The sequence below is a fragment of the Lutra lutra genome, chromosome 4 (genome assembly GCF_902655055.1).
Source record: "Lutra lutra chromosome 4, mLutLut1.2, whole genome shotgun sequence".
Taxonomy (NCBI): Eukaryota; Metazoa; Chordata; class Mammalia; order Carnivora; family Mustelidae; genus Lutra; species Lutra lutra.
This window is the reverse complement of record NC_062281.1, coordinates 89,706,081-89,731,343: the sequence shown is the minus strand read 5'-3', so window position 1 is coordinate 89,731,343 and position 25,263 is coordinate 89,706,081. Positions and strand designations below refer to the sequence as shown.

Genomic DNA, 25,263 nt, shown 5'->3' with positions numbered 1-25,263 from the left:
GTGTTAACTTTTCTGCGGGGGAGGTGGGCTGCGGGGGGGAAGGCAGGGTTGGTTATGCAATCCTCAAGTGTTCACTATTTCTTGGGGGAAAAGTGGGTTAGCTGACGTGGAACAAGAGCCCTAAAGAGCTGAATTCACTACAGGATAAACATTTAATGATGGAAAAATTAAGAGGGACCTGCACCAGAGAGGGAATGGAGAAACTAAGAATCTTAGTTTCCTTTGTCTTTTACTTTTACTTATCCTAACCATTTACTGAGCACTTGCTAAGAGAAAAAACCGGGCACTATGGAATTCAAAAAGACTTAAGCCTTGACGGGAGATTTTTATCCATATATTTCAGTTCAAATTAGAGAAATACTAATTCCTTCTCTTTGGTTGTGGAGGAAATCCAAGAAGGTACCTGGATCCCACAGCTGTGACTCAAGGGAAGGATTTCAACAGACAAATTCAAGAAGTAAGCATAGGAGAGGACATTCCACACAGCAAGAAAAGTACAGGGTTGTGTTGAAAGAATAAGGAACCCATCTGATTGGCAAGACTTAAAAGCCGCATTAAAGGGACAGACTTGAATTTACAGTAACAGACTGCAGCCAGGAATGACGCACCATTCATTTTTCTGAGCACCGAGTTCTACAAATGATTTAGCTCAGGGACCGCTCTACTTAAGGGTGATTGCCAAGGGACCAAGGAGCCTGGTGACTAGCTGGCCTCATGACCTGGTTGTGGAGCAGCACCAACCCCAGGGCCAGCGCTGCTTCAGGGGTGGGTTCACTGCAGCCAATATCTGAAACTTTGCCAGGTCAATGGCTGTCCTTACTGATTCTTCTAAGACCCCACAAGCAACTCATCACAGTTGCTCCTTCACTGGAGCATTTCTGCTAGATGGTACTAAGATTTTTCTGAGAAAATATATTTTGAAAACTGTGGCTATGGGAATTGCCATGCTGTGTATGAGTAGGCCTAATTCCTAGATTTAAAACCCTGCATAAGGCATCCTTATGTACTAAAGTTCTGCAGTTCCCCTTACTGAGCCTTAAAAAGCCCTCCCTGTTCATTGGCCATTAATCCACCACCCACATTGCTGCTTACAGTGTCTGCTTCCAAGCCCTTCATGGCTCCCACTGGCCGTACACTACTGCCTACAATTCAGGGAGACACAAGGACATGGCTCCCAAAGGTCTTACAGTAAGTTCACATGGTGGAGATCCACCAGAACCTAGGCCTCTTCTTCCAAATAGCTAGTTTGGATAGGGTCTTTTTTTTTTTTTTTTTTTTTTTAAAGATTTTACTTGAGAGAGTACACATGCATGTGAGTGGGGCAGGGGGAACAGTGTAGTGTGGCAGGGGTAGGGGCAGAGGGAGAGAATCTCAAGCAGAATCCCAGCTGAGCAAGAAGGCTGAGGCGGGGCTTGATCTCAAGACCCTGAGATCATAACCTGAGCTGAAATCAAGAGTCAGATGCTTTACCGACTGCACCACCCAGACACCCTTGTGGTTCTTATTTATATAATCTGAGCCTAAATTGCTCTGGTTCTTAGTAAATGGTAATTCTGAAGTAACTTTAGGGAAAGGACAGGATCTGTGCATGGGAAGGGCCCTTGTTTCAAAAATGGGCCATCTCTGTGAGGCATGTGACAAATTCTCTACCAGGTTTAGGTTCAGAAGATACCCACAGGCCTGCTTTCACCTGATTCAACCAACATTTAGTTTTAGATAATTTTGTGAGAACTTTATTCAGCAAAGAATCCCCCAAATGATTCAAACAGCTATGTAAGTTCTCTTTCACTCTATGAATGTGTATATACACAAAGATACTACACTAGCACTTCAGAACATTTCCTGAGCTGCTGCTCTCCTTGTCTACTTGTATTTTAACCAAAGTTTACAGGGAAAAACCTATCTCCAATAACATATCAGCAGTTAAGGCTGGGAGGCGGTGTTCTCTTCCCCTTTCCTGAGGCTTTTTAAATAATAATTCTGCTGATTTCTGAAACTGCCTCCTGACTCAACTGCAGTCTTTGAGTTCACCACTCAAAAACCTTTAACTAAAGTCACCTGATGAGGTGAGTCAGAAGTCTGCAGAATCATCACTTCGAGTGACCAAACCCTGGCTGCTTCCCAGCCCCAAAAAGGACATAGTCTTGCAGAAGCATAGATCAATGCCTGGCAGAAAACAGTGAGCCAGATGTTGAGCAGCCTGGAAGCAAACTCTGGAAGAATACGGGGTCAGGCAGGTGAAGTGGGGACGTGTACTTGTCTCCCTCTACTCCACACTCTTTCTGGTAGTCTGACAGAAGGAGAGAAGGCATTCAGTCCGCAGCAAGCCAGATCGTGTATGTAACAGAGGAAGGACTGCACAGATCTCTTTATCATAGGTTCCTCTTTCCATGTACCAAATCCTGTGCCAAACCTGCCAAAGACACAAACACACAGAGACACAAAAAGCTTGAAAGGGCTCAACCTGAGAATGAAGCTGCAGGAACTCAGCTGCAGAGCAGTGTTCAGACAGGCTAGGGAAGAGAGCAGAAGGCAAGGCCCCTGTTGTCACCCTTGTTACTCTCTGGTGGCTTCAGACAGAGGAGAGCTGTACTCACGCGGCAAAGCAGGCAGCTGAGGTGGATGAAGCCAACTTCATAGTAAGTAGTCATCATCCAGGTTATCGTCACCAGACATGGAGGCAGCTTCTGTGTAGCAGGAATGGAGAGGAAGTTAGGCACGGCCACTGAGACTCGGGAAAATGGGCTCCTTGGTGCTCAGGATGCTTTTGGTTAAGAGCCCAGCTTTTATATCACCCCCGGTTTGGAGAGACCTACTGAAAAACAGTAACTTCAAAAGATGCTCTAGGGAGGAAATGCAGCCTGTACCTGATAAGCTGAGGCAGGACAGAGTATTTGCTATCTCTCCAGGGCTCTTCTTGGTCTCAGTGAGCATGCTGTCGAGAGACACATCTGTTTCTGTGGCCTGTAGGGATGAAGACAAGAGAGAAAAAAAGAATGTAGTGTTGGCTGGTGGGAAAGGAGAGGCCATCCCAGCTTTATGCCCACAGGATCTGATTAAGGCAGTTGGGTTTGGCTGCCAAGAGGGACACAGTGCTTGCTTTGAGTAACCTGTGGAGCTACTCCTTAGGAAAGCCCTCCATGGAATGCACGCAGGACTAGAAGCCCTCCCATCTCTCTAGGCACCAGATCTGCACCGAAGCAGCATCCTGCACATAGCCACAATGGCTCACTCACCACATTGTGAACCATGTCTGGGACAGCTCTGCTTTCTTCCACGTCTTCTGGAAGCTCAACTGCGTATCCTTTACGAACTAATTCTAACCCAATATCGAGTTTCTGAGAAGAAAAATGAAAAGGGAATGATGTTCTCTCTAGGGATAGGAATATCTGAGGAACTAGGACAGAAGAGTTAGATTAGGATTGATACTTCAAAGACATTCCTTTATGGGAAGTAAGCAGGATCTTATGAGGTAGGAGTAGTATCAGATAAGGGTTTCTAGGAAAGAAAAAGTGAATGAGACTATAAATATACTGAGGAGATAGTGAGCAACGAGTGGACCCCAGTCATACCTTCCCATTGCTAGTATCATATAAGTAAATCTTGGGCCAAGTTGAGATCCCAGTCTGGACATAGCTGGAGATCTTGGCCACCAGGGGCTTCCAGTCAGCACAGTGAGTTAGTCTGTCAAACTCATCCAAAGCTTCCTCTTCCCACTGTTCACCTGGTAAAAGATTGCAGGGAGAACCTATGAAGGGATCCCTGCTGATGGGGTGAGATTACACCCTGGAGGGAAATTGGAACCACCCCTTTCTACTCCACAAGGGACCTATGTCTGCCTGCTTGCTGCTTTCTACTGCTGGGGAGGAAAGACATCTGAGCCCCCAGAACTCATAAAGCTTGGGAATGTGAGAATTTCTTCCATGTGCTGTACAAAAGTTTTTCTTTGTGGAGGCAAGGTCAATAGGCCACATGACCAATTTACCTGAGGGGGCAATCCGTGCCAGACTACACTCTATTGCTTGAAATGGGAGGCTCAGGAAGTCACTCCTAAAGTGAAAGAAACTGAAATTAGAATCCCAGTGCCAGAAGGGTCTCTTACAGTCCTTGTTTCTAGAGATCACCAATTAACCCAGCTGGAGAAGATAATCATCTGCTCTCTGTAAACAAGTTCTCTTCCCAATCCCCCTACATGAGTGCCAAGAGCACACCACCAGCTATGGCCAAGGCAGAGTTAACAACTGGGACTCCACCATGGCCTCCATACTGACCTGAGTGCCCGGAGGTCCTTCAGTGGGCAATCTCCATTATCTCCAAAGTCAACAAAGTAAAGGTCCAGGTTCCCATTCTCCAAGGTGCCAAGGACTCGAGCTCGATACCAGGAACCATTTGTAGGTAAAGGTGCTGCTACAATGTCTCCCACATGCACAGTCAAGTCTTCAGGCTGCACACGGGAGTGAGGATCAGGATGGGGAAGAGTTAGGATGGGCAGGCTAAAAAACAGATAAGCGGAAAGTACCAAAAGGAAGAACAAGTAGTTGCTTCCCAGGAAAAGAGAACACACTACAATGAAAAAAGAGGCCCCCCCCACCCTTTTTTTAAATCAAACCCAGCCCAGTCCCTATGGCACTCACTAGACTATTCTCATAGTGCTGGGTCATCTCACTGACAAGCTTATCCAGCTGCAGGCTGCGAGAGCCGATGATTTGGATCCAGAAGTGGTTGGGATGTTCAGAGGCAGAGACATAGACTTCCAGGAACTCATCGGCATGGAAACTGAAGTCAGGACTGGGGACTAAACCAGGGATAAACAAGTTAAGCTATAGAATCCTCACTTTCTAAACTGGTGACCATATCAGAATCACCTCTGTTTGAAATGGGGAGACTGTCTCAGAGGTGAAGGTACAAACACCAAATGGCTATGACCATTTAAAAAATGGCTGGAGGGAAAACTGGATGAATCACACAAGAACATCCTGAAGACACATCCTAAGTTGATTTGTGTACCTTTCTATGTAACTGAGTAATACATTGAGTTTACATTCCTAGTCATCTGCCATATATTCAAATCAGACACCAATTACAACGAAGGTAAATCCTCCATACGCTAGCTGCAGCATGGACCAGTGGAAAGATGTGGGCTTATTCCAGATCTCATTCTATCACTGACTCATTATGTGGCCCTGGACAAGTCTGAGAACCTCTTAGGGGCCCTGGTCTTCCCTGCCCCCATCCCACAACCTATGCACAGAAGAGAATGCTCACTATCTTTTCATTCTTCTTAATGGTGATTTTTTTTCATTGGTGATGATTTTTAAAAACAGTTAATGAAGTAGGCCAAAAACAAAACAAAACAAAAACAAAAGAAACACCAGGCTGAGTATTTTACTTATTTAATAAATCTGTGAAAGAATATCATGTAAATTCAATTATTTGATATATTCAGTAGTACTAGTTTCCTGTGAACTAGCATATTTTAAGATTTTATTTTTAAGTAATCTTTATACCTAATATGGGGCTCAAACCTACAACCCTGAGATCAAGAGTCACATGCTCTACTGACTCAGCCAGTCAGGGGCCCTGTGAACTAGCATATTTCTATATCATTCTCCAACACTAACTGGTCTGTGTTCAGAAAATTATTATTTATGTTTAGTACTAACCCCAAGTAAAATATTACCACATAAAGGTACATCTGTGAAGAGACTTCTAAATGCAATCCAAAAAACAAATTGTTTTTACTGCTTCCTATTTTAGGTTATCTAAGCCAGTATTTCTATATTCCATATGGCAAATGGGTTCCCACTTTGTTACATACTTTCAAACATGGACATCTCTGGACTGGTCTGGGCTCCAGATTTCTGAAAGCTGTCACCATTAGGTTTCTCCCAAGCACTTTCTGGCCCTACAACAGCCGCATCACCGCCTCCTTTTCGGGGAGGAGCTCCTGGTAGGGTTGCTGGCTCTGGCACTGTGCCAGTACCAGCGTTTTTCCACAAAGCTGGCTCGCTAGCTCCAGCAGACTCTGCCACTTCCTCTCTTCTCACACTGATTGGCTGCTTGCGTGGGACTCTGGTTTCTGCAGAATGAGCAATTCTCTTCCGAAGTTCTTCATCTTCTGAAACTTTCTCCAGTATCAAATGCTGTGGTAAGAGATGAGATCTCTGTGGCCAGATATTTTCACCCAGGACAGAATAAAGGGTTCTCATTCTTAGACACAATTCAAATCTATTAGCTACTTGCCTTAGCTGCTGCCACTTCCTTCTGTGTTCCTGAGATTTTTATAAGCCTTGATAGTAGCAATGTCCCCTCTGATTCTTTGTCACAGGTAATTTTGGCTCCAGAGGCCTTACAGATTGAACGAATAGTCTCCCCACCTCTCCCTGCATTGAAAAAATGTAAAAACCTGTCCTTTCCTCCTGGCCAAACTTAACTATTAGAGAAATCACTATTTTGTATATACTGGGAGAGAAGAGTCAGTTCTCATGTCCCAAGTGAACAGAATGTAAGATATTGAACAGAAAGCAGAAGCTACTGCAATCCTTACTGTGAGAAGGGGACTAGGCACAGTCTTCTCTTTCTGCTTAAACTCTTGATCAGTATAAGTTCATGTCATTTCCATTTTTTGACCATTCAGCATACTTTACACCTGCACTTCAGAAGATATCCCACATTGTGAAACACTGGGCCAATGATGGACATTTCTCTACCTCTAATAGTAGCGTAAGGAATGCTCTTGGGGAAGGCATAACAGATGCTCTCTACAAGAGCACTATCTTGAAAGATCTGGGATAACATGAGCACGATTAGCTTTCTTTTAAATATCTATTATGAGGTAAACACATTTACCTGAACCCTTCTGGAACCTACCTGTAAGGTTCAGATCATAAAACTTCTTGAGGTAATGGGTTTGCTTTACCACTGGTTCTATAAAAAAAGTAAAGCTCTGGTCTCAATATCCCTGTCTCCCCACGCCCCCAGCAAGGTGAAGGGAGATAGGCCCGGAAAAACCCTTGGGAAGGTGTGAAAGAAGGCAAAGGTGAAGAAAAAAGGGAACAACAGAGGAAGCTGTCCAGTGGTACCTATGATCCTGCCCACGGATCTCTGGGGAACTGAGAGCTGCTCAGACACGGGGGTATTCTCTGTCAGGATCTGATGGATGGCTGCTTTGGCCTTGCACACCTGAACAGGAAACCCACTGATAAGCAGCACCCGTTCATCGCCTACATCCTCTGTGTCCACATCAATCCGAGCACCTGTCTGTTTCCGCAGCTGCAGAGAAAAGGATATATGGCAGTACGATCTAGAATGGCTCCCATTCGGGTCAGCGAGGTACACTCTCAACCTAACCATGGAGGTAGACGGAACTGGAAGTAATCAGCTAAATTAGGATGCTATAAACAGTCCTCAATTACCTGTAGTTATGAAAGGAGATTAGTGACAAAGCTAACCTCAACTAGCAGTTGATTCAAAACAATTTCTCTTAGTGTTTAGAACCCTTTTTCCCCCTAATTTTTTTTGGATTAGACAATCAAATATTTGGGTTTTTTTTTTGACATTCCAAACGAATAATAGAAGAATTAAATAGCAACTCAACATTTACTAACAATTAATGAGAGCTCATTAATTCCATAGTAGAAAGGAATGGTTCAAGCTACACCAAGTTGAGAATCATGCAATCAAAAGTCCCCATTTCAAGGTGAGTCATTTATTCTCTAGAGAGAAGTATGCCTCTCTAGAAAGAAAAGAGCATAGTTAGCTAAAAGTTCCTGTATTTCTTTTCTTTTGAAGACATACATAGTATGGGATGGGGGCAGAGGAGGAAAGCAAGATTAAGCAGAATCAATCGCTGGGGAAGCCAACTGCCCGCTTGCCACTTACCTGTTTAATATTGGCTCCTTGCCGGCCAATGATGAGCTTCACGGCCTCCTGGGGAACTCGCATCTCTATCTCAATGTCGTCCTCCCCAACAAACGTCAACCGCTCTTCTGCACAGATCATGGCTCATCAGATCAGACTTAGATAGCATCCAAGGTACCCCAGCCCTCCCCTAAATCCAGGCATCAAAGAGAACTATCCATGAGATAGACCCAGAATCTCAACCATAAGGACAAGAAGTAGCATCTGAGTAGGCATGATAGGGTCCAGAAGACCAGAACGTTATCTCTGGGATACTACTTCAGATTTGGATCTGCAAGGAACGGGTGCTGGCTTTTGTGCAAACTGGATCTCCCAGGAGATTACTCCTGGAGAAGAATGAAGGTTGGGGCACTTGGGTAGCTCAGTCATTAAGTGTCTGCCTTTGGCTCAGGTCATGATCCCGGGATCCTGGGATTGAGCCCCACATCAGGCTCCCTGCTCAGCAAGAAGCCTGCTTCTCCTGCTCCCACTCTCCCTGCTTGTGTTTCCTCTCTCACTCTGACTCGGTCAAATAAATAAAATATTTAAAAAAATAATAATAAAGATTTAAAAGTTGCCCAAGGAGTTCACTGGGCTCAGAACTTCCATTTGTACCTAAATCCTTTCTCTAGGTCCAGCCTATGGATAAAGTGGATCCCATGGTTAGCTTTCTAACAAATAAATACAAGAAGCATATAAAAAAGATAAAGAGTATAGATGCGTAAAAAAAAAAAATAGATGAAAAAGAACCCATTGTGGTGCTGCTGTTGAATGGAACAAATCAAGAGAATTATGAGTTTATCATTTCATAGACTAGCTGCACATTAAGGACATAGAAAAGAAGAAACAAAATAGTTTCAAAGACCCCTCACAGAAAGCCAATTACATCCCAACAGACATACCCAGTCCAGCAAGGAGAATTTTCATTTCAATTTAACAAGGCCAGAGCACGTTCTGAACATTGCCATATGCACAGCTGTGGGGCTCACGTACCTCTACTTTCCCTGTATCTGCGGTATAGGATATAGGCAACCGTTGCACTGGCTGGGATCCCGAGGCCCAGTGCTATTTTCTGAATAGTGGACAAACTTGTCCAAGAAGTTCGTTCAGTGGACATTTTCTGCTGTATTCAGACTTACATCCTGAAATAAGTAAATGAGGGAAAAGAAGCTTTCATCCTGTACCTTTATGACTGGCAGAGAGGCACGGAAACAGATTACGGTATTATTAAAAAGAACATGACTATCAACCTTTCCATATTAAGAGCCTAAGCAGTCTCAAAATCTCCCCCACCCCCCACCAAATCTATTTCATGTAAAAGGTCTCAGGGTATTTTTTCTAAGTTGCTAAGGGACATACATAAAGAGGCAAACTTCATTCCCCATACCCTCCCAAGGAAAACCATACATTGGTCACAATTTTATAAGATGGAAGAACAAAAAAATTGTTAAATGAATAAAACAGTACAAAAATGTATTTTTAGATTTCACATCAGACTACTTAAAATTACTTATCTGTGCCCTTCCATGGCTCTAGGCCTTTCCAGAAGCTGTTGTCTCTGTAAGAATGGCTTTCCAGGCCTAGTTTTATTTATTTTAAAATATTTTATTTATTTATATGACACAGAGAAAAAGAGAACGAATGCATGAGCAGGGGGAAGGGCAGAGGGAGAAACAGATTCCCTGCTGAGTGGGGAGCCTGACAAGGGGCTCGACCCTGGGATTCCGGGATCATGACCTGAGCCAAAGGCAGATGCTTAACCAACAGAGCCACCCAGGTGCCCCTTCAGCCCTAGTTTTAGGCTCTGCTCCTTCTACTTCCTTACCTCTATTCCTGATTTCTATTTATTCCTCGGCTAACACTGAAAGGTCTGCCCTGTTCCTTCACCAAAACTACAACTTCCCAGAAAGTCAAACTAGCTGGCATGCATAAGCCCTATCTAATATCACCTCTGCACCTTCTGTATTTGGGTTTCTCCTCCTCTTTCCCTGGAAGTGCCTTTGTAGTTTTGGGCCTATCTCTCTGTGGCCTCTATCCACTGCTACTGTTACTCTGCTGTCTTGGGGCAATTTCATCCACACCTGCACCTTCAACTACTACCTATATGTTAATGACTCTAACAACACTTGCCCCTGACTGATTCAGAAGCTCATCAAATCTCATTCAGACCACTGGCCTTGCTGCTCTTTGTCACTGTATCTTCATTTTGCTGCCAAGCTAATTTTTTTTCTAAGATTTTATTTATTTGTCAGAGAGAGAAAGAGCAAGTGAGCACAAGCAGGGAGAGTAGCAGGCAGAGGGAGAAGTAGGCTCCCCGCTGAGTCGGGGAGCTTATCCCAGGACCCCAGATTCATGACCTGAGCCAAAGGCAGACGCCCAACTGACTGAGCCATCCGGGTGTCCCTGCCAAGCTAATTTTTAAGATTTTGTTTGAGAGCAAGAGAGGGAGTGAGCACAAGCAGGCAGAGGGAGAGGGTTAAAACAAACTTCCCTCTGAGCAGGGAGCCAGATGCCTGGCCTTGGGATCCTGAGCTGAGCTAAAGGCAGACACCTTTTTTTTTTTTTTTAATTAACATATAATGTATTATTTGTTTCACAGGTACAGGTCTGTGAATCATCAATGTTAACACAATTCACAGCACTCACCATAGCACATACCCTCCCCAGTGTCCATCCCCCAGCCACCCCATCCCTTCTACCGCCCTCCCCTCCAGCAACCCTCAGTTTGTTTCCGGAGATTAAGAATCTCTTGTGGTTTGTCTCCCTCTCTGGTTTCATCTTGTTTCATTTTTTCCTCTCCCCCTATGATCCTCTGTCTTGTTTCTCAAATTCCTTACATGAGTGAGATCATATGATAATTGTCTTTCTTTGATCCGAAGGCAGACACTTAAACGACTGAGCCACACAGGCGCCTCTCTGCCAAGCTAACCTTAACATCATCACTGTATTTCCTTATTCCATAACCTTTCACATCCTCCCAGACAACTCACATTGTCTCTTCTCAAGCCTCTAGCACCTCCTTCATCCTCACTCTCAACTGATGTCTTACCTCCTATGCAACTGAGAAAGCACAGCATTCAGAGAAGATATTAACTGAGCTCTACCACACTTAATACCTACCTCTATCTATGCCCAAATACCTACCTCCTGTGGCCATGGATGAACTGTCTCTTCTGGCACTGAAGGCTCTCATAAAAGTATTGCTCTCCTTCCTTCTCATGCATTCTTAATGTTTTCCTCTCTCCTGGATCTTCCTCTTTCCATCAGCAAACACGCCATAGTTTCTTGTTTCTTAAAGAAAACCTTTCTTGATTCCACTTACTCCTCCAGATACTTCTCATTTCTTTCCTCCCTTTTACAGGAAAACTCACAAGTGCCAATACTTCAGTGCTCAATTTCTCTTCTTCAATCTACTCCCACTGTTCTTGCCAAGGTCACCAGTGACTTCACATGGCTAAGTCCAATGGTCAATTCTCTGTCTTCACTCTACCTGCCTTCGGCCACATATCTGGCACAACTGGGGACTCCCCCTGCTCTGAGACCCTTTCTTCACTTGGCTTCCACAGCAGCACTCTTCTGGTTTTCCTTCCCCCTTTCTGGCTGACCCATCAGTCCGTTTCCTTCTCTGGCACTGGTAACTTCTTAAAACCACACTGCCCCCAGGCCTCTGTCCTTTGCCCTCTTGTGGGTTCTACCGCACTTCCTTAGTGATCTCAGAGTTTGATTCATAGCTTGGCTTTAAATCCCATCTGTATGCTAATAGCTCCCAAATTCATCCATCGAGGGTCATTCTCCTGAACATCAGGTTTGTATACCCAACTGCCTAGGAGACCTCTCTGTTGGAGATCTAATAGGCCCCTCAAACTTAACAGGTACCACACTGAGCTCCTGATCTCACCCCCTGCCTGTAGTCTTAGCTGACTCAGTAAATGGCAAGTCCATTTTTTTAGTTCCTCAGGTAAAAATCTTACTCATCCTCTCCCTCAAATAGCACCTTTAGTCTGTCAGCAAATCCTATTCATTCTACCTTCAAATTATCCAGAATTTGACCACTTTTTATCTTTCCATTTCTAAGATGACCATCTGCCCTAAACCATCATTATCTCTTGTCTAGATCATTGCAATCAATTATATCCCAGCATTTGCCATTGTCTATTCAGTTTATTCTCAACAGCTGAAGTTAAATAACATTACTCAGCCACTCCAAACCTCCCAGTGGTTTTCAATCTCACTAGGATTATAAGCCCAAATCATTATATTAACCCATGAGGTCTTCATTTTGATTTTAACCCCAATGGAATGCAAACTCCACAGGGCAGGAATTTTTGTTTTGTTCCTCAGTGCACACAGTAGCCAGTCAATAAACATTTGCTGAATAAATAAACTTCTTGAGCAACTCTGTTGCCTATGTGAAAAATCATTAATGGCATGAAAGGGTCTTTATAATCTGCTTGCCTACTGCTTTCACAGCCTTATACTTGAAGCCCACTGCTATCAGGGGAACAGGACGTGCTCTCCTGTGTCCCTTCTGTCTTCCTGGTTATACTCCTTAGCCCAGCTGGTCTCCCTTGCAAAATCCTACTCCTTCCTCACATCTCAGCTCTATTGCTACACTTCTGCTGAGGCCAGTGTGATTTCCCCTGGCTGACTTAGGGTGAGTTTCTCCTTAGCTCCTGCTGCCCTATGAATGAGACTTCCATGATAGTACCTGCTCACACTGTATGCAACTGTGTATCTGTTATGCCTGTGTCCTGGAGAGTGGCTTCAAGCAGGCTAGGTCAGCCACATCTATTCAACACTTCTAGGTGCTAGGTGTTATTGTGACATTAAGGATGAAAAGATAAATGTACTGAGTAGCTACTCTGCTACCAGGCACTTTACCTCCATTATTTTAGTTGATCTTCATGTAATCCTGTAAGGTAAGAAATGTTAATCCCAATTTTATAGAGGAATATACCTTATTAGAGAGGTTACCTCTTACCCAGAGTCTGGGTTATTATTTGGATATTAGAAACCTTACAAAGTGACTTTAGGAGCCCCTCCCTCCTTTCTTTTACATAAACTGAGCAGAACAATATTTGGTGTCTTTATTTAGGAAATTCAAAATTAACACTAGTGGAAAACACTCTAGCTGGTAAAAAAAAAAAATAAAGACAGTGCCTACTTTCAGATAGTACAATCTAGTAGAATGAAACAATATGGCTTTTAACAAAATTTGCTTTAAAATGAATGAGGAAATATAATTTATGCTATGATTTGCCTCCAGGTACAAAAATTTACCCAGATGATTTGATATCCAAGAAAAATATTTTTTTTTAACCTTAAAAAAAAACTGGTTCTAGGAAGGCTAAAAACATACTCATTAATATAGGACCTATTCAGGAATAAAACTTTGATTCTAAATGCTTTTCCTGAGGCGGAAGGAAAGAAAAAAAAGTGCTTTCCCTAAAAGCCTTTCAGGAAGGGTGATGAAGGAAAAGAGGAGACCTAGCACAGATAACTCATTCCAGGGACACTTGGGAGGCTCAGTTGGCTAAGTGTCTGCCTTCAGCTCAGGTCATGATCTCAGAGAGGTACTGGGATTAAGCCCTGAGTCTCCCTCTCCTTCTGCTCCTTCCCAGCCCCTGTCCCCCACGCTCTCTAATAAATAAAATCTTAGTAAAAAAAAAACAAAAACAAAAACTAATTCCAAGAAGCAGATAAAAATCATGGTAAGACTGCAGGTGGATTTCTTACTATATTCAGACAGAGGACTAAATTTTGCATCTGGCCTCTAGAGCTTTACTGACCAGCAGAAATGAATAAAGTTCTTTAGAGAACCACCAGAAGTTTGCCTATATTTTTAAAACTTGTGTTTTTAGATGATAATTTTATTTTATTTATTTTATTTTTTTTAAAGATTTTATTTATTTATTTGACAGAGAGAGATCACAAGTAGGCAGAGAGGCAGGCAGAGAGAGAGAGAGAGAGAGAGGGAAGCAGGCTCCCCGCCGAGCAGAGAGCCCGATGTGGGACTCGATCCCAGGACCCTGAGATCATGACCTGAGCTGAAGGCAGTGGCTTAACCCACTGAGCCACCCAGGCGCCCCTTAGATGATAATTTTAAACAAATTTCATTCACTGTTTTGCCCACTCAGGCGCAAAAGAGAAAAACCTTTTATTACCTGGGTGAGGGACGCTTTTCAAGTTTCTTCTTATTTCAGACAATTCGTTATTTAGTAAAGATCCAATATATACAGTATATCACTTTTGGAGATTTAGTATAGACATGGAGAAATGTGGCTGCTTTTTTTTTCTTATTTAGTAGGTAGGAAGAAAAGGCTTGAGTTTAATGTGCATTTGAGTTATGAGGTTCCTTTCCTAACTGGATTTAAAAAAAAAAATCAGTTTCTCTTTTTTCTAGGCTGTAAATAAAATCTTTCACTGATCTCTGTGAAAGTTTGGGTGGTATCATGTTTGCATATACCAAAGGAAAGGAAATAAGCTCTGTCCCATAAAGACTTTTGCTTAAAGTCTTGAATTTTTGAACCTCAAACCACTTTTTTCTTATTTTTTATTCTGGGTATTCAGAAGAGAGTTCACTTCTTTTATCTAGTGGTTACTTCATGTATTTTTTTATATGGTCTCTATAAGTCCAAAGCTCATCTTCACTATTATAGTGCCTCATTTAAATAGTGCTCTTTGTTATGGGCTGAATATACTGGGGACACAAGGAGGAATAAGAATTCTCACCCTGAAATACAATCTAGGAGGAAAGATAAAACACCAAAACAACTAGCTACAGACAATGCAAAGACATTATAAATTCTTGGTTAAAGCAACAGCTGGAGACATCTGGGTGGCTCAGTTGGTTAGGTGTCTGCCTTCCACTCAGGTCTTGATCCCAGGGTCCTGGGATTTAGCCCCACACTGGGGCTCCCCGCTCAGTGGAGGCAGGGGGCTGCTTTTCCCTCTCTGCTGTTCCCTCTGCTTGTGCGCTTGCTTTCTCTGTCAAATAAATAAAATTAAAAAAAAAAAAAAACAAACCCAAAAAACAAAAAAAGCAACAGCTGGGGGGAGCTAGAACTTAAAAGATTTTTTAGATGGCAGAGTTGAAAACTCTTTAAAATAAAAATAATTTTTCTGCACCCAAACCAATAAATATTTAGTATCCATTATGTGATTGGCCCTAGAGGATACAGCAGTCCAGACAGACTTAGTAGCTGCCTTCATGGGGCCTCCTAACTGGCAAGGAAGGTCTTATCTCGACAGGCAAGAGTCTGTAGGTGTTAAAGGTTTTGGGAAACAAATCTAGGTCTGTGAACAAGAGTGGTACTGAATCCATGCTCTAATGCTGTCTGCCTTTTAACACCACATTTCTGGCCACAATTCATGCCTATGAAACCATAGAATTTTAGAATTGGGAGGACCAAAGAAATGATCTGATTCCACTAATAATGTTCCAACTGGGGAAACTGAAGCACAGGGAAATATAGGGATTTCCCTAAGGTTACACAGCTAATTAGTCATTTCCATACAATGCGGTATGCAGTGTGGTTTGAAGACCAGTCACAAAGGCACCTCTTTAAGGAGAAAAAAAACTAACAGAATTTTCACCCCAGTTCAGAAACTGTAAGGATCAAGGCAAAAAAAAATCGGATATTCCTCCTGCTCTGCTGCCAATGCCCGCTCCCCCCAATCCCAACTTCTCATGCTCGGTTGGGTTTCATCATTATGGGCTTCCATAGTACTCCAAATATCCCTTCATAACACATCGCATTGCTTGTAATTCTTTACTAATGGCTGGGTCTGTACTGAGAAGAATGGAAGGTAGCAAGTGTGGGGTAGGAAGACAAATTCAGAGGATAGTTCAGGTGCCAATGACGGAGATGGAGAGGAGAGTTTTAGTAGGTAGAATACACACAAGATCTAACAATTGATTCATGGAAAGGTTCAAGGGTGAGCCAAAGAGCTAGCTATCAGGTTTCTCATTTGAACATGCAGTAGATGGGTGTCTGAGACACAATATTAATAATTTGGTGGTGGACGAAATGTGGTGGGAAGGTGAATGTCCACGATGAGGATAAATTTATTATTTATTCAAATATTCTATTTGAATTGAAAGCTAAATTTCACTTAACTCCTTTTCACATATTACAAATGAAGTTTGTGGAGCTACCTTAGGTCTCAAAGAATGCATATCTACTTGATTAATCAAGTATGATTTTACTATAATATGCATATCATTTCATATGGTTTCTCTTTTAAAATAAGTGGGAAATATAGCAACAGGGATATAACTGTATAGTACTGAATGCCAACTTGTATTTAATTTTATTAATTCAAATTGAATGTGACAAAGAGGCTGGCATTTAAGACCATCATTCTAGGGGAAACTGAGTAAAGAGGAGACACGTGGATCATTTCAAGGTGAGAGAAGCAGATAATGGTTTTCAGTAAAAACCAATTTTGAAATTTCTTGATATTTATATGAAACAGTTGCTATTTGATATGCATAAATAAGGCTTACTATGTTATTTCAAAAACATCGTTAGGAGTCAAATCATCGTAAGCTCCATGCGGCAAGAAATCTCTCACTCCCTTATCTCCAAATAACCAGAACCTACAAAGTAGCTAAAACATAGTGACAGGCCTGTTGAATTGAAGCAGCTTGTTCAATTTTCTCATCCTTGCTACATTTATTTTTAACCAATGAGTGAAGAAAGTCAACCCGTTCAGAGTGAGAATAGAATAAAAACGTAGCTTTGACGGGGAATCTTCAGACAAAACCTCAAGGAGGGAAACTGGGAAAACAAAAACTCCAATTTACTATTCAGACGACTGACTGTAGTCATCCTATTAGAATAATTAAAGAAAAAGCTGGAGAAAATAAAAGGCAAACTGATGGCGGTTCTCAGTCTCAAAAAAGATCTCTCGAGGAGTCCAAAGTAGCTTGGGGCAAACACTTCGGACCCGGATCCGTTGTGGGACCAGAGCATGTCCTCCGGATTCGGTTGGTAGCCCGCCGTTCGGCTGCCCCATACCCTCCGGACGCATCCCTTCTCTCAGCCCCATAGTCCCGCCTGCTTGTTGCCCCCGGCCCGGCCTCTCGCACCCCCTAAGTTTCCGCGTCCGGTCCCAGCCTTTACCGCTCCTCCAGTCAGCCGTCGCGCGCTCCACCTCGCACCTCACCCCAGCGGCCGTCACCTCCTCCCTCTCGCACAGCAACTCGAGCCCCGCCTGCCTCGCTTCAGCCGCCTCTTCCCCGCCCCCGCAGCCCGCCTGCACCAATCAACGCCCGGCTCGCAGTCCGATCAATCGCCTGTCTCGCCACAACCAATCCTTCCTCGGGCTGCCCCTGAGCGACGGGGCTGCTGCGTGCTGATACCCAATTACCCGGATGGAATTCAAAGCCGGCCACCACGTCACCCAATAGGAGCCAGGGAAATCAGACGTTGTTAATTGAGACTGCACCTGCTGAGAATTAAACAGCCAATTAGAGGCTTCGCGGAGTCCTGCCCGCCCACCTCTAGTCCAATTACCGAGGAAGTTTCAACGTTCCCTAATCTGGGGGAAAAATCAGCGCTCCCGAGTCTGGGACCAAGGTGCGAGGGCGTGGAACCACTCATGCTTGTCACCGTTCGCAAAAAATTAGTGCCTTTGTACAAAGCTAGTGTCACCGACACCCCAGTTACCGTGGGGAGAGCAGCCTCCTGACCGGCGATGGCGATGCTCCGCCACTTTTCCTCTGTGATCTTTTGCCTTGATTGGTCCTAATACTGTGGCAGGGACTCAGGAGGCATGGAAAACTTTTTTTTTTTTTTTTTTTTTTAAACATAAAACAGGCTCGGTAGAGATGGAGAGGTTGAGGGGAAAGAGATGCTCGGAGTGAACAGACGATGAAGACGGCCACGGCAGCTGGGGAGATGGAGAGGGACCCGAGTTGGAGCGCCCCGTGGTAAGGGAGCTACGGGTAGTGCGGGCGTCAGGGGCTCGCCTTTACCTAGGGATCGAGGGGAGCGTGTTGACGACCGGAGCAAAGGCACAGCTGGGGGCCCCGTTCCGTGCAGCGCGGCAAAGGGGGTGGGCTTTCCCAGGCGGCGGTTTCCTTGGGGAGAGGGCATTCCAGGCGCCGTTCCGGACCGTGGACCGTTAAGGACAGTTGGGCCCTGCTACCGCCGTCGGGCGGGCTGGGAGCCTGGCGAGCCGGACCCCGCACTCCCCCCGGCTCACCCAGGGACGCGGGGCTGGGCGCTCCTCGTAACGTGGAGGTCTTTGGCACTATCTTCTGTCGCTCTGGCTCACGATGAGCACTCCGTGCGTGTTGAAGGAACGCCAGATGGTATCTTTGGTCAACTAGAGCGATGCCTTTGGGCCTCAGGTTTTCGCTTTGTATTAATTTTTAAGATGTACATTTTGAGTAAGTAATACATACACATTCTACAAAATTCATAGACTTTAAAGGTTATTACGGTGAATAAGGTCTCCCTTCCCTCAGGAGGCAACCAGTTTTACTACATTCTTGTAATTTTTTTTCACAAGATGCTCTCTCTTTTTTTTTTTTTTAAGATTTTATTTATTTATTTGACAGAGAGAGATCACAAGTAGGCAGAAAGGCAGGCGAGGTGGGGGGGGGGGGGGAGCAGGCTCCCAAGCAGGGAGCCCAATGCGGGGCTCTATCCCAGGACCCTGGGACCATGACCTGTGAGTGGAAGGCAGAGGCTTGAACCCCCTGAGCCACCTAGGCGCCCCCACAAGATATTCTATAGTAAACATGCACATATATTCATATATATATATTTTTTTTCTCAGTCGATAATTTATTATCCGTACTGTTCTTGCCATTATATAGCCTAGATAGCTTACCAGCACAGCATATGTACGTGCTTCATAGTAAGTTTCACAGTAAGACTGAGGGATGTATTAAGATATACTTAACCAGTCCTTTCACATTATATTGATACCCAAGTAGATTTCATCTGGCTGATGTTTATCTGTATAATAAATCCTTAGGACAGCAGAATACTAGGTCAAAGAAGTGTGTGCATTGTTTTTCATTTGGATAGATATAATTTTGCAAATTCCCAAAGACCTTTCTCATTTTCATTCCATCAGCAATGAAATTTGAAAAAAATTTGAAAAAATTTGAAAAAAATTTGGTATGTATTGCCAAATTGCCTTCCACTGAAGCTTTAAATTCTCTCTCCCATCAACAGTGTATGAAAAGGACCCGTTTGGTAACATACTTATGCTTTCTAATTTTTGACAGTCTCATAGTGTAAATGGTTTCTTATTGTAATCTTAATTTCCATTTCTTATTTTTTTAAAGATTTATTTTAGAGTGTGAGAGAGAGCAAAGTGGGGAGGGACGGAGGGAGAGAGAGAAAATCTCAAGCAGACACCTCCGTGAGAGTAGAGCCCCAGTGGGGCTCCATCTTGGGACCCTGAGATCATGACTTAAGCTGAAATCAAGAGTAGGACACTCAACTGACTGAGCTACCCAGGAGCCCCTAATTTTCATTTCTTTTAAGTCAGATTGAGCATCTTTTAGCACATTTAAGTGGCAGTTGTATTTTTTTTGTAAATTGTTCATATGCTTTTTTCATATTTATATTGGTCTTATTTGCTCTTTGTTCATATATAAGTTAAAAATAGTTTTCCCTTTTCTCAGTTTGTCCTATGTCTTTTTACTTTGCTTATGGTGGTATTTTTGCTAGGCAAATATTTTTATTTTTATGTATTTGAATTTATCACTATTTTTAAATAACTTCTGGGTTTCCTATAATATTTAGAAAAGTCTTCTACCAAGATTATTAAGAAATTCTCCAGTGTTTTTAAAAAATACTTTAATCGTGTCTTTTTTTGTATGTAAATATTCTCCTGGAATTTATTTTGGTGTAAAAGTGTGAGATAGATAACCAACTTAGTTTTGTTTTATTCGTCTTATTGAATGAACCCGTATTTCCTCCTTTTTTTTTTTTTTTTTTGAATTCTACCTTTATAAGACCCAAATTGCCATATGTATTCAAGTCTGTTTCTGGATTTTTTGTGTTCTATTGATCTCTTTTCAATTCTAGTACCATACTGGTTTTTTAAAATTAATGTACGTTATGTATTTTCTCATCAAAATTTTAAAAATTGATGTATAATATACATATAGAAAAGTGCACAGATGAAAAGAACACATTTTTTTTAAAGATTTTTATTTATGGCAGAGAGAGATAGCGAGAGGGAACACCAGCATGGGGGAGCTGGAGAAGGAGGAGCCCAATATGGGGCTCGATCCCAGGACGCTGGGATCATGACCTGAGCCGAAGGCAGACTCTTGAAAGCTGAGCCACCCAGGCACCCTGAAAAGAATACATCTTGATTGGGGCGCCTGGGTGGCTCAGTGGGTTAGGCCGCTGCCTTCGGCTCGGGTCGTGATCTCAGGGTCCTGGGATCGAGCCCCATGTCGGGCTCTCTGCTCAGCGGGGAGCCTGCTTCCTCCTCTCTCTCTCTGCCTGCCTCTCTGTCTACTTGTGATCTCTCTCTCTGTCAAATAGATAAATAAAAAATCTTTCAAAAAAAAAAAAAGAATACATCTTGATGAATTTTCAAAAATGTAACACATTTGTGTAACCAACACCAGATCAAGAAACAGAACATTACCACTCAAAGCCACCCTTGTGTTCCTTCTCAGGCACTACTCCCCTCAAGAGTAAAAGGCTCTTTTGATTTCTAATAGCACAAACTAGTTTTGCCTCTTTTTGTTTTTTGTATGAAGAGAATCAAACAGTATGTACTTATTTGTGTCTAGATTTTTTTGTTTGGCATTATTTTTGTGAGATTCAGCTATATTGTTGTGTGTAGTTTTAGTCCATTCATTCTCATTACTGTGTAGTATATTGTGAGAATATACCCCAAGATACTTTGTGATTGTACTGTTAATTTTATTTTGATTGGAACCACATATTGTTAGTTTACCCAAGGGAGAATTGTATTTGTCATACAGAATCTTCCTACATACCCATCTAAGCCATTGGTGTTCTGTCAGCAGCATTTTAAAGTATTTGTCATATAGACTTTACATATTTCTTGTTAAGATTATTCCTCAGTATTTGACTGCCTTGATTGCAGTAGCCACGTTTACTTTTTAAAAGGTAAGCCAGTAGTTCAGACCTAAGCAAGAATAACCATTGTTGCTATAAAAAGTACAGGCCTGCTTTGTGGACCCATTATCTTCTAGTTCGTAGGCAAAAAGGATATGAAGTGGAAGTCCAAAAACTAGGATTACAAATTAACCACAGGAGGAATTTCTTAATCAGAACAGCAGAAAACCAGGTGTAATCCGTTTTCACAGAAATTTTTTGAATGAGTGTTGACTTCTAATTAACTTTTAATTGGCTGAACAGAGAGGTTGGCAGTAGAAGGGACAGGTTTAGGTGAGAGGATTCCAAACTCTCAAATCCTTTTTGGGATTTGTCATCTCACGCACCCCTCCAAAGGCCCGAGTCAGGATTGAAAGATTGGGTTATGAGGCTGGGATTGAATGAATTGCATTTTCTGTGTCCTTATCTTCAGTTTTGAAGAGTCTGTCCTCTTCCCTTCAAGGGTATTCCCTCGAAGGGTGCAGGAGTAGGTGATACCAATTAACGTAAGGTCTGGGTTTTCCAGAGCATTCAGTGAGCAGGTGTTTCCATTCAATAAGATAAGCAGGAAAGTGGACTTTAGCTAGAAGGCTGGGCAGTGAGAGGTTCTCAAAGGCAGTAGCCTGGTTCCAGAGCCTTTCCTGCTTAGAGAGTCCCCCTCTTGGACAACAGGCAAATAATCCAGGCATACAATATTCAGCCATCTGGGTTTTTAGAAAACAGCATTCATTTCTCCCTTTGTCTGTTGTAGGAGTTACCCTATCCTCCCCCACGACTCAAGGCTCTGCATCCGAAACCAGCAACCCAGAGGGCAGGCCTAAGTATTCCCAATTATGCTATGCTGCTCTTTAGTCTTTAGAGCCGATGGATGGATTGTGGCAGGTGTCCTCTACTTCTCTGGTCTCCACCACTCAGCTCTATGTCTTCCTACTTAATTCTCCTTACAGAGCAATTTGGAGGAAGAGGACTCAGGAGTCCCTGATATCAAATGCTCTCCATCCTGAATCACCACCACACTCTCTTCTTTGGGCAAAATTCCCTCCCCACCCTGAACTCTCTTGCCTCCCACTGAGAGATGGAAGCTGGTGGGAGGAGGGGAACAAAGGAGGGGAGAAGCTGCCCTGACCTGTGCTAACATCCATTCTGTGCCATAGTCCTTCCCAGCCTTTTCTCCTTGCCTATGATGGACCCCAGAGAGTACAGGCTTGTCCTCAGCCTTCCCCGCCCCTGCTTCTGATGGCAGAGCTTCTTCACCTGCCTTCCATGGAGCCTGTGATGGTTTCAGGGTGACTGAGGACAATCTATAAGCATTTTTGTTCATAGCTCACTCCAGGCATTCTCAGAGGGGTCTGTGACTCCAAAAAAGCTCTGGATCATTGCCTTGCAGGGCTTTCATCCTTGAATCCGGGATCCAGCATAGCATAGGAAATAGAGAAATTGGAATCTGTCAGGGACCAAAATGGGGAGTGCCCAAATGCTGCCCGAGTATTTAGGGGCCCAAGTTTCTCTCAGCTTAGGTGAGACCATGTCTGAAATGGAAGAGAGGAGAGTGGGAGGATGGGGTAATCTCAGGAAGGTTCTGTCAAGCAGGGGTAGGCAGAAGGTAGGCCTTCTGGTTGTTCTACCATACTAGAAATTACCGAGCAGCCTCTCTATAACCTAAGAGGTTTTTGACATTCGAACCCAGAAAAGGAGGAAGTCTGAAGACTCCAAATTGTGAGAGGCTCTGTTGCTGGCATCCAGGATTTCAGTTCAGACCATTTGATCCATGGAATTTCTGCCCCTTTCTGCCAGTCCCTGGAACAGAGGCAGCAAGGACATTTGGAGAGGTAACTGAGAAGAAAGGGTAACAACCAACCAAATAACCCCCAGCTTCTTGAGTCAGGCGCCTTAGTTCCTGAAGGCAGGGGAGGACCAACAGCTGGCTGTGTCCTCCTACGGGACTTGTTCTGAGTGGTGGGGTGGAAGAGGAGCCAGGTCAGACCCTTCCATGGAGAGGCCCTGGGGAGGGGTCAAAGGAGCAGGCAATGACTAAAGCAGCATACTTGGTGGGAAGCATTTGGGTTTTGATTCCCAACAACCCCGAGTTAAAAAACAGCTGCCTCACTAACTAGTGTGTGTCCTTGAGCAAGTTTCTCAATCTGTTTGACCCTGCGGAGAGCCTCTGTTGGGTTGCCCCGACTATGTGGTCCTTAGTAACATCCCCGCACACCACTAGCACGCGTCCCTGGTTGCATTTACATGCTTCTACACACACCCCCCCCCCCACACACACACCCTGTACAGTCACACCTGGACTGAGGGCAACCTCCCCAGGCAGGTAAGATAAGGAACTGGCTTGCTGGTGATTGGACAAGCTGTGGAAGTGCTTATCACAGTGACCTTGCCACATCAAAGGGCTTTAGGAAAAACTGTGTAGGGAAAACAAGGGGTGTTAGTGGGCGGTAGTTCCACGGGCATTTTCCCCAGGCTGAATGTGCTTCTCGAGGGCTACATTTAAATATTAAAACTGATACTTGATTTAGTTATTGGAAAACTTTTAATATATTTGGAACAACGTGGATGTGTGGAACCCCTTTTTCAACAATGACTTTTATGAAACCTATGAACAGCGCGCATCTTTCTGGGAAAATTTAGTGATTGAATTGAGATTTGCTATAAGTGTAAAATAGACACTCAGTTTCAAACATGTAATATGAAAACAATAATGTAAACTATTTCATTACTAATTTTCGTATTGATAACATGCTGAAATGATAATAGTTTGGGTGCCCTGGGTTCAATAAAATACAGTATCAAAATGTTATGGTATCTCTGGGTTCTTTGCTTTTTCAACGTAATACGAGACCATCTGAAATTACATGGGTGACTCACATTCTCTTGCCTTTGGGCAGTGCTGTTGTAGAGACTGTGGGACCCGGGGAGCTGCATCCTCTGCTCTAGGGCACATCATCTGTTCCCCACTGCCTCTGGGGGCTTTCCAGAGATTTGTCTGCACAGCAATGCTGCTTCTGCCCTCTTTTGCATTGCAGAATGGGCAACTAGAGTGAGGACCTCTAGTATTAGACCCCCAAGTCCCAACCTACTAACCTGTGCATGAAAGATTTCGGAGGGGAAAGGGCTGTGCCAGGGAAACCTTTCTGGTGCCTTACAAACTGGAGAGGGGCAGTTGCCAGGATGTAAGCGAATTGGGTTGGGGTTTGGGGGGATGAGGTTGGAAGCTCAGGGTTACCATTTTTTCAAGATTGTTGGATTTTCCAGCCTCACTCCCCAGCCTGCTGGGTTCTTACCTCTGGTCCACTCTTATATCCTCATTGGGCCCTACTGAAGAGCTTGCGTGCCTGTCAAGTCTGGCTGCCTCCTGGAGGGCACCTGCTCCCCTCTCTGGTCAGGGACAGTTTGAGCTGGGAATCTTCTAATTAGTGGAGTCTCCTCGAAGCAAGGACGCGAGCAGCAGGAATTGCTAGGAGGCTCATGATGCTTGCATATTGTGGTGTGGTTGGGGGCTCTTGAGGGCAGAGGGGAGCTAAGGACACTGAGCAGATGCTGCTGCAGAGAGAGGCTCCCTAGGGCCACATGACTCCCCACTTCTCAGTCCCTCCTCCCTGCCCCTCCTCTCCCTTCACTCCTCCCCTTCTGATGATGCTGGTGCTGCTGCCTCTCGAATCTCCCCTTTTCTCTGGTTCTGCCTTGCTTTCTCTTTGAAGCACACGCAAAGGCAGTCAGCATCTCCTCCCACCCCTCCTCTGTACCTGGGGTCTCTGTTCAGTAGTGACCTCTATCCAGAGACAGCTTCCCACTGGGGCTGCACCAAACAGGAAAACAAGGGGCACCTGCAAAAAGGTAGTGGAAATTAGCTAGGCAGCCAGAACCTGCTGCTGCCTCTTTCCTCTGCTTTTCACTACAGTGTGTGGTGCCCCTTCCTGCCTGTTTTCTCCAAGCCTGGTCCTGCTGGGTTCTGGGCCTCTCTTCTAGCACAACGGGCTCTCTCCTAGCACAACTGCAGATCCTTGCTTTCATTGGGCATTTTCTAGGAGTTCCCTTTATACTTTTCCTCCAGGGCACTAGGGATCTGTGATTGGGAGATCATAATTAGGAGATCCCAATAAGAATGAGAAAGAAGTGAAGGCGCTGGGTGTCCTAGGCTGGTATTTCTGCAGCAGATCTCTTGGAAGGTGGAGGACCTCTCTTTCTCCAGCTGCACAGATGCAGAGGACAGGGAAAGGGCTGAAACTGAAATAGATGGGAGTCTCTC

General features: G+C 44.0%; 1 protein-coding gene and 1 long non-coding RNA gene across 2 annotated transcripts in view; one reads left to right on the top strand and one right to left on the bottom strand.

The window, feature by feature from the left end:
- Positions 1-1,717: 1,717 nt before the first annotated feature.
- Positions 1,718-18,014, bottom strand: TDRKH (tudor and KH domain containing). The gene is made up of 18 exons (XM_047727038.1): positions 17,882-18,014; positions 17,574-17,657; positions 17,275-17,355; positions 16,409-16,501; positions 14,882-14,884; positions 8,893-9,041; positions 7,882-7,988; positions 7,083-7,272; positions 6,244-6,383; positions 5,819-6,143; positions 4,635-4,795; positions 4,272-4,444; positions 3,986-4,050; positions 3,573-3,724; positions 3,237-3,338; positions 2,868-2,964; positions 2,598-2,687; positions 1,718-2,413 (listed from the first exon to the last, which is right to left on the bottom strand). The coding sequence occupies exons 6-17, from the start codon at positions 9,014-9,016 to the stop codon at positions 2,635-2,637; spliced, it is 1,689 nt and encodes a 562-aa protein (XP_047582994.1). The 5' UTR covers positions 9,017-9,041; positions 14,882-14,884; positions 16,409-16,501; positions 17,275-17,355; positions 17,574-17,657; positions 17,882-18,014; the 3' UTR covers positions 1,718-2,413; positions 2,598-2,634.
- Positions 17,312-25,263, top strand: part of LOC125098339 (uncharacterized) — an 18,424-nt gene continuing 10,472 nt past the window's right edge. Inside the window, exons 1-2 of the long non-coding RNA XR_007126800.1 lie at positions 17,312-17,483; positions 17,724-17,836. This is a non-coding gene — a long non-coding RNA (uncharacterized LOC125098339). The remainder of the gene's footprint in view (positions 17,484-17,723; positions 17,837-25,263) is intronic.

Coding starts and splice junctions, on each gene's coding strand:
- TDRKH (XM_047727038.1), bottom strand. CDS start 9,016: ATGTCCACTGAACGAACTTCTTGGACAAGTTTGTCCACTATTCAGAAA. Junction 3,725..3,985: donor GGCACGGATTGCCCCCTCAG/GTAAATTGGTCA, acceptor ATCTTTTACCAG/GTGAACAGTGGGAAGAGGAA. Junction 2,965..3,236: donor CAGACATGGTTCACAATGTG/GTGAGTGAGCCA, acceptor TCATCCCTACAG/GCCACAGAAACAGATGTGTC.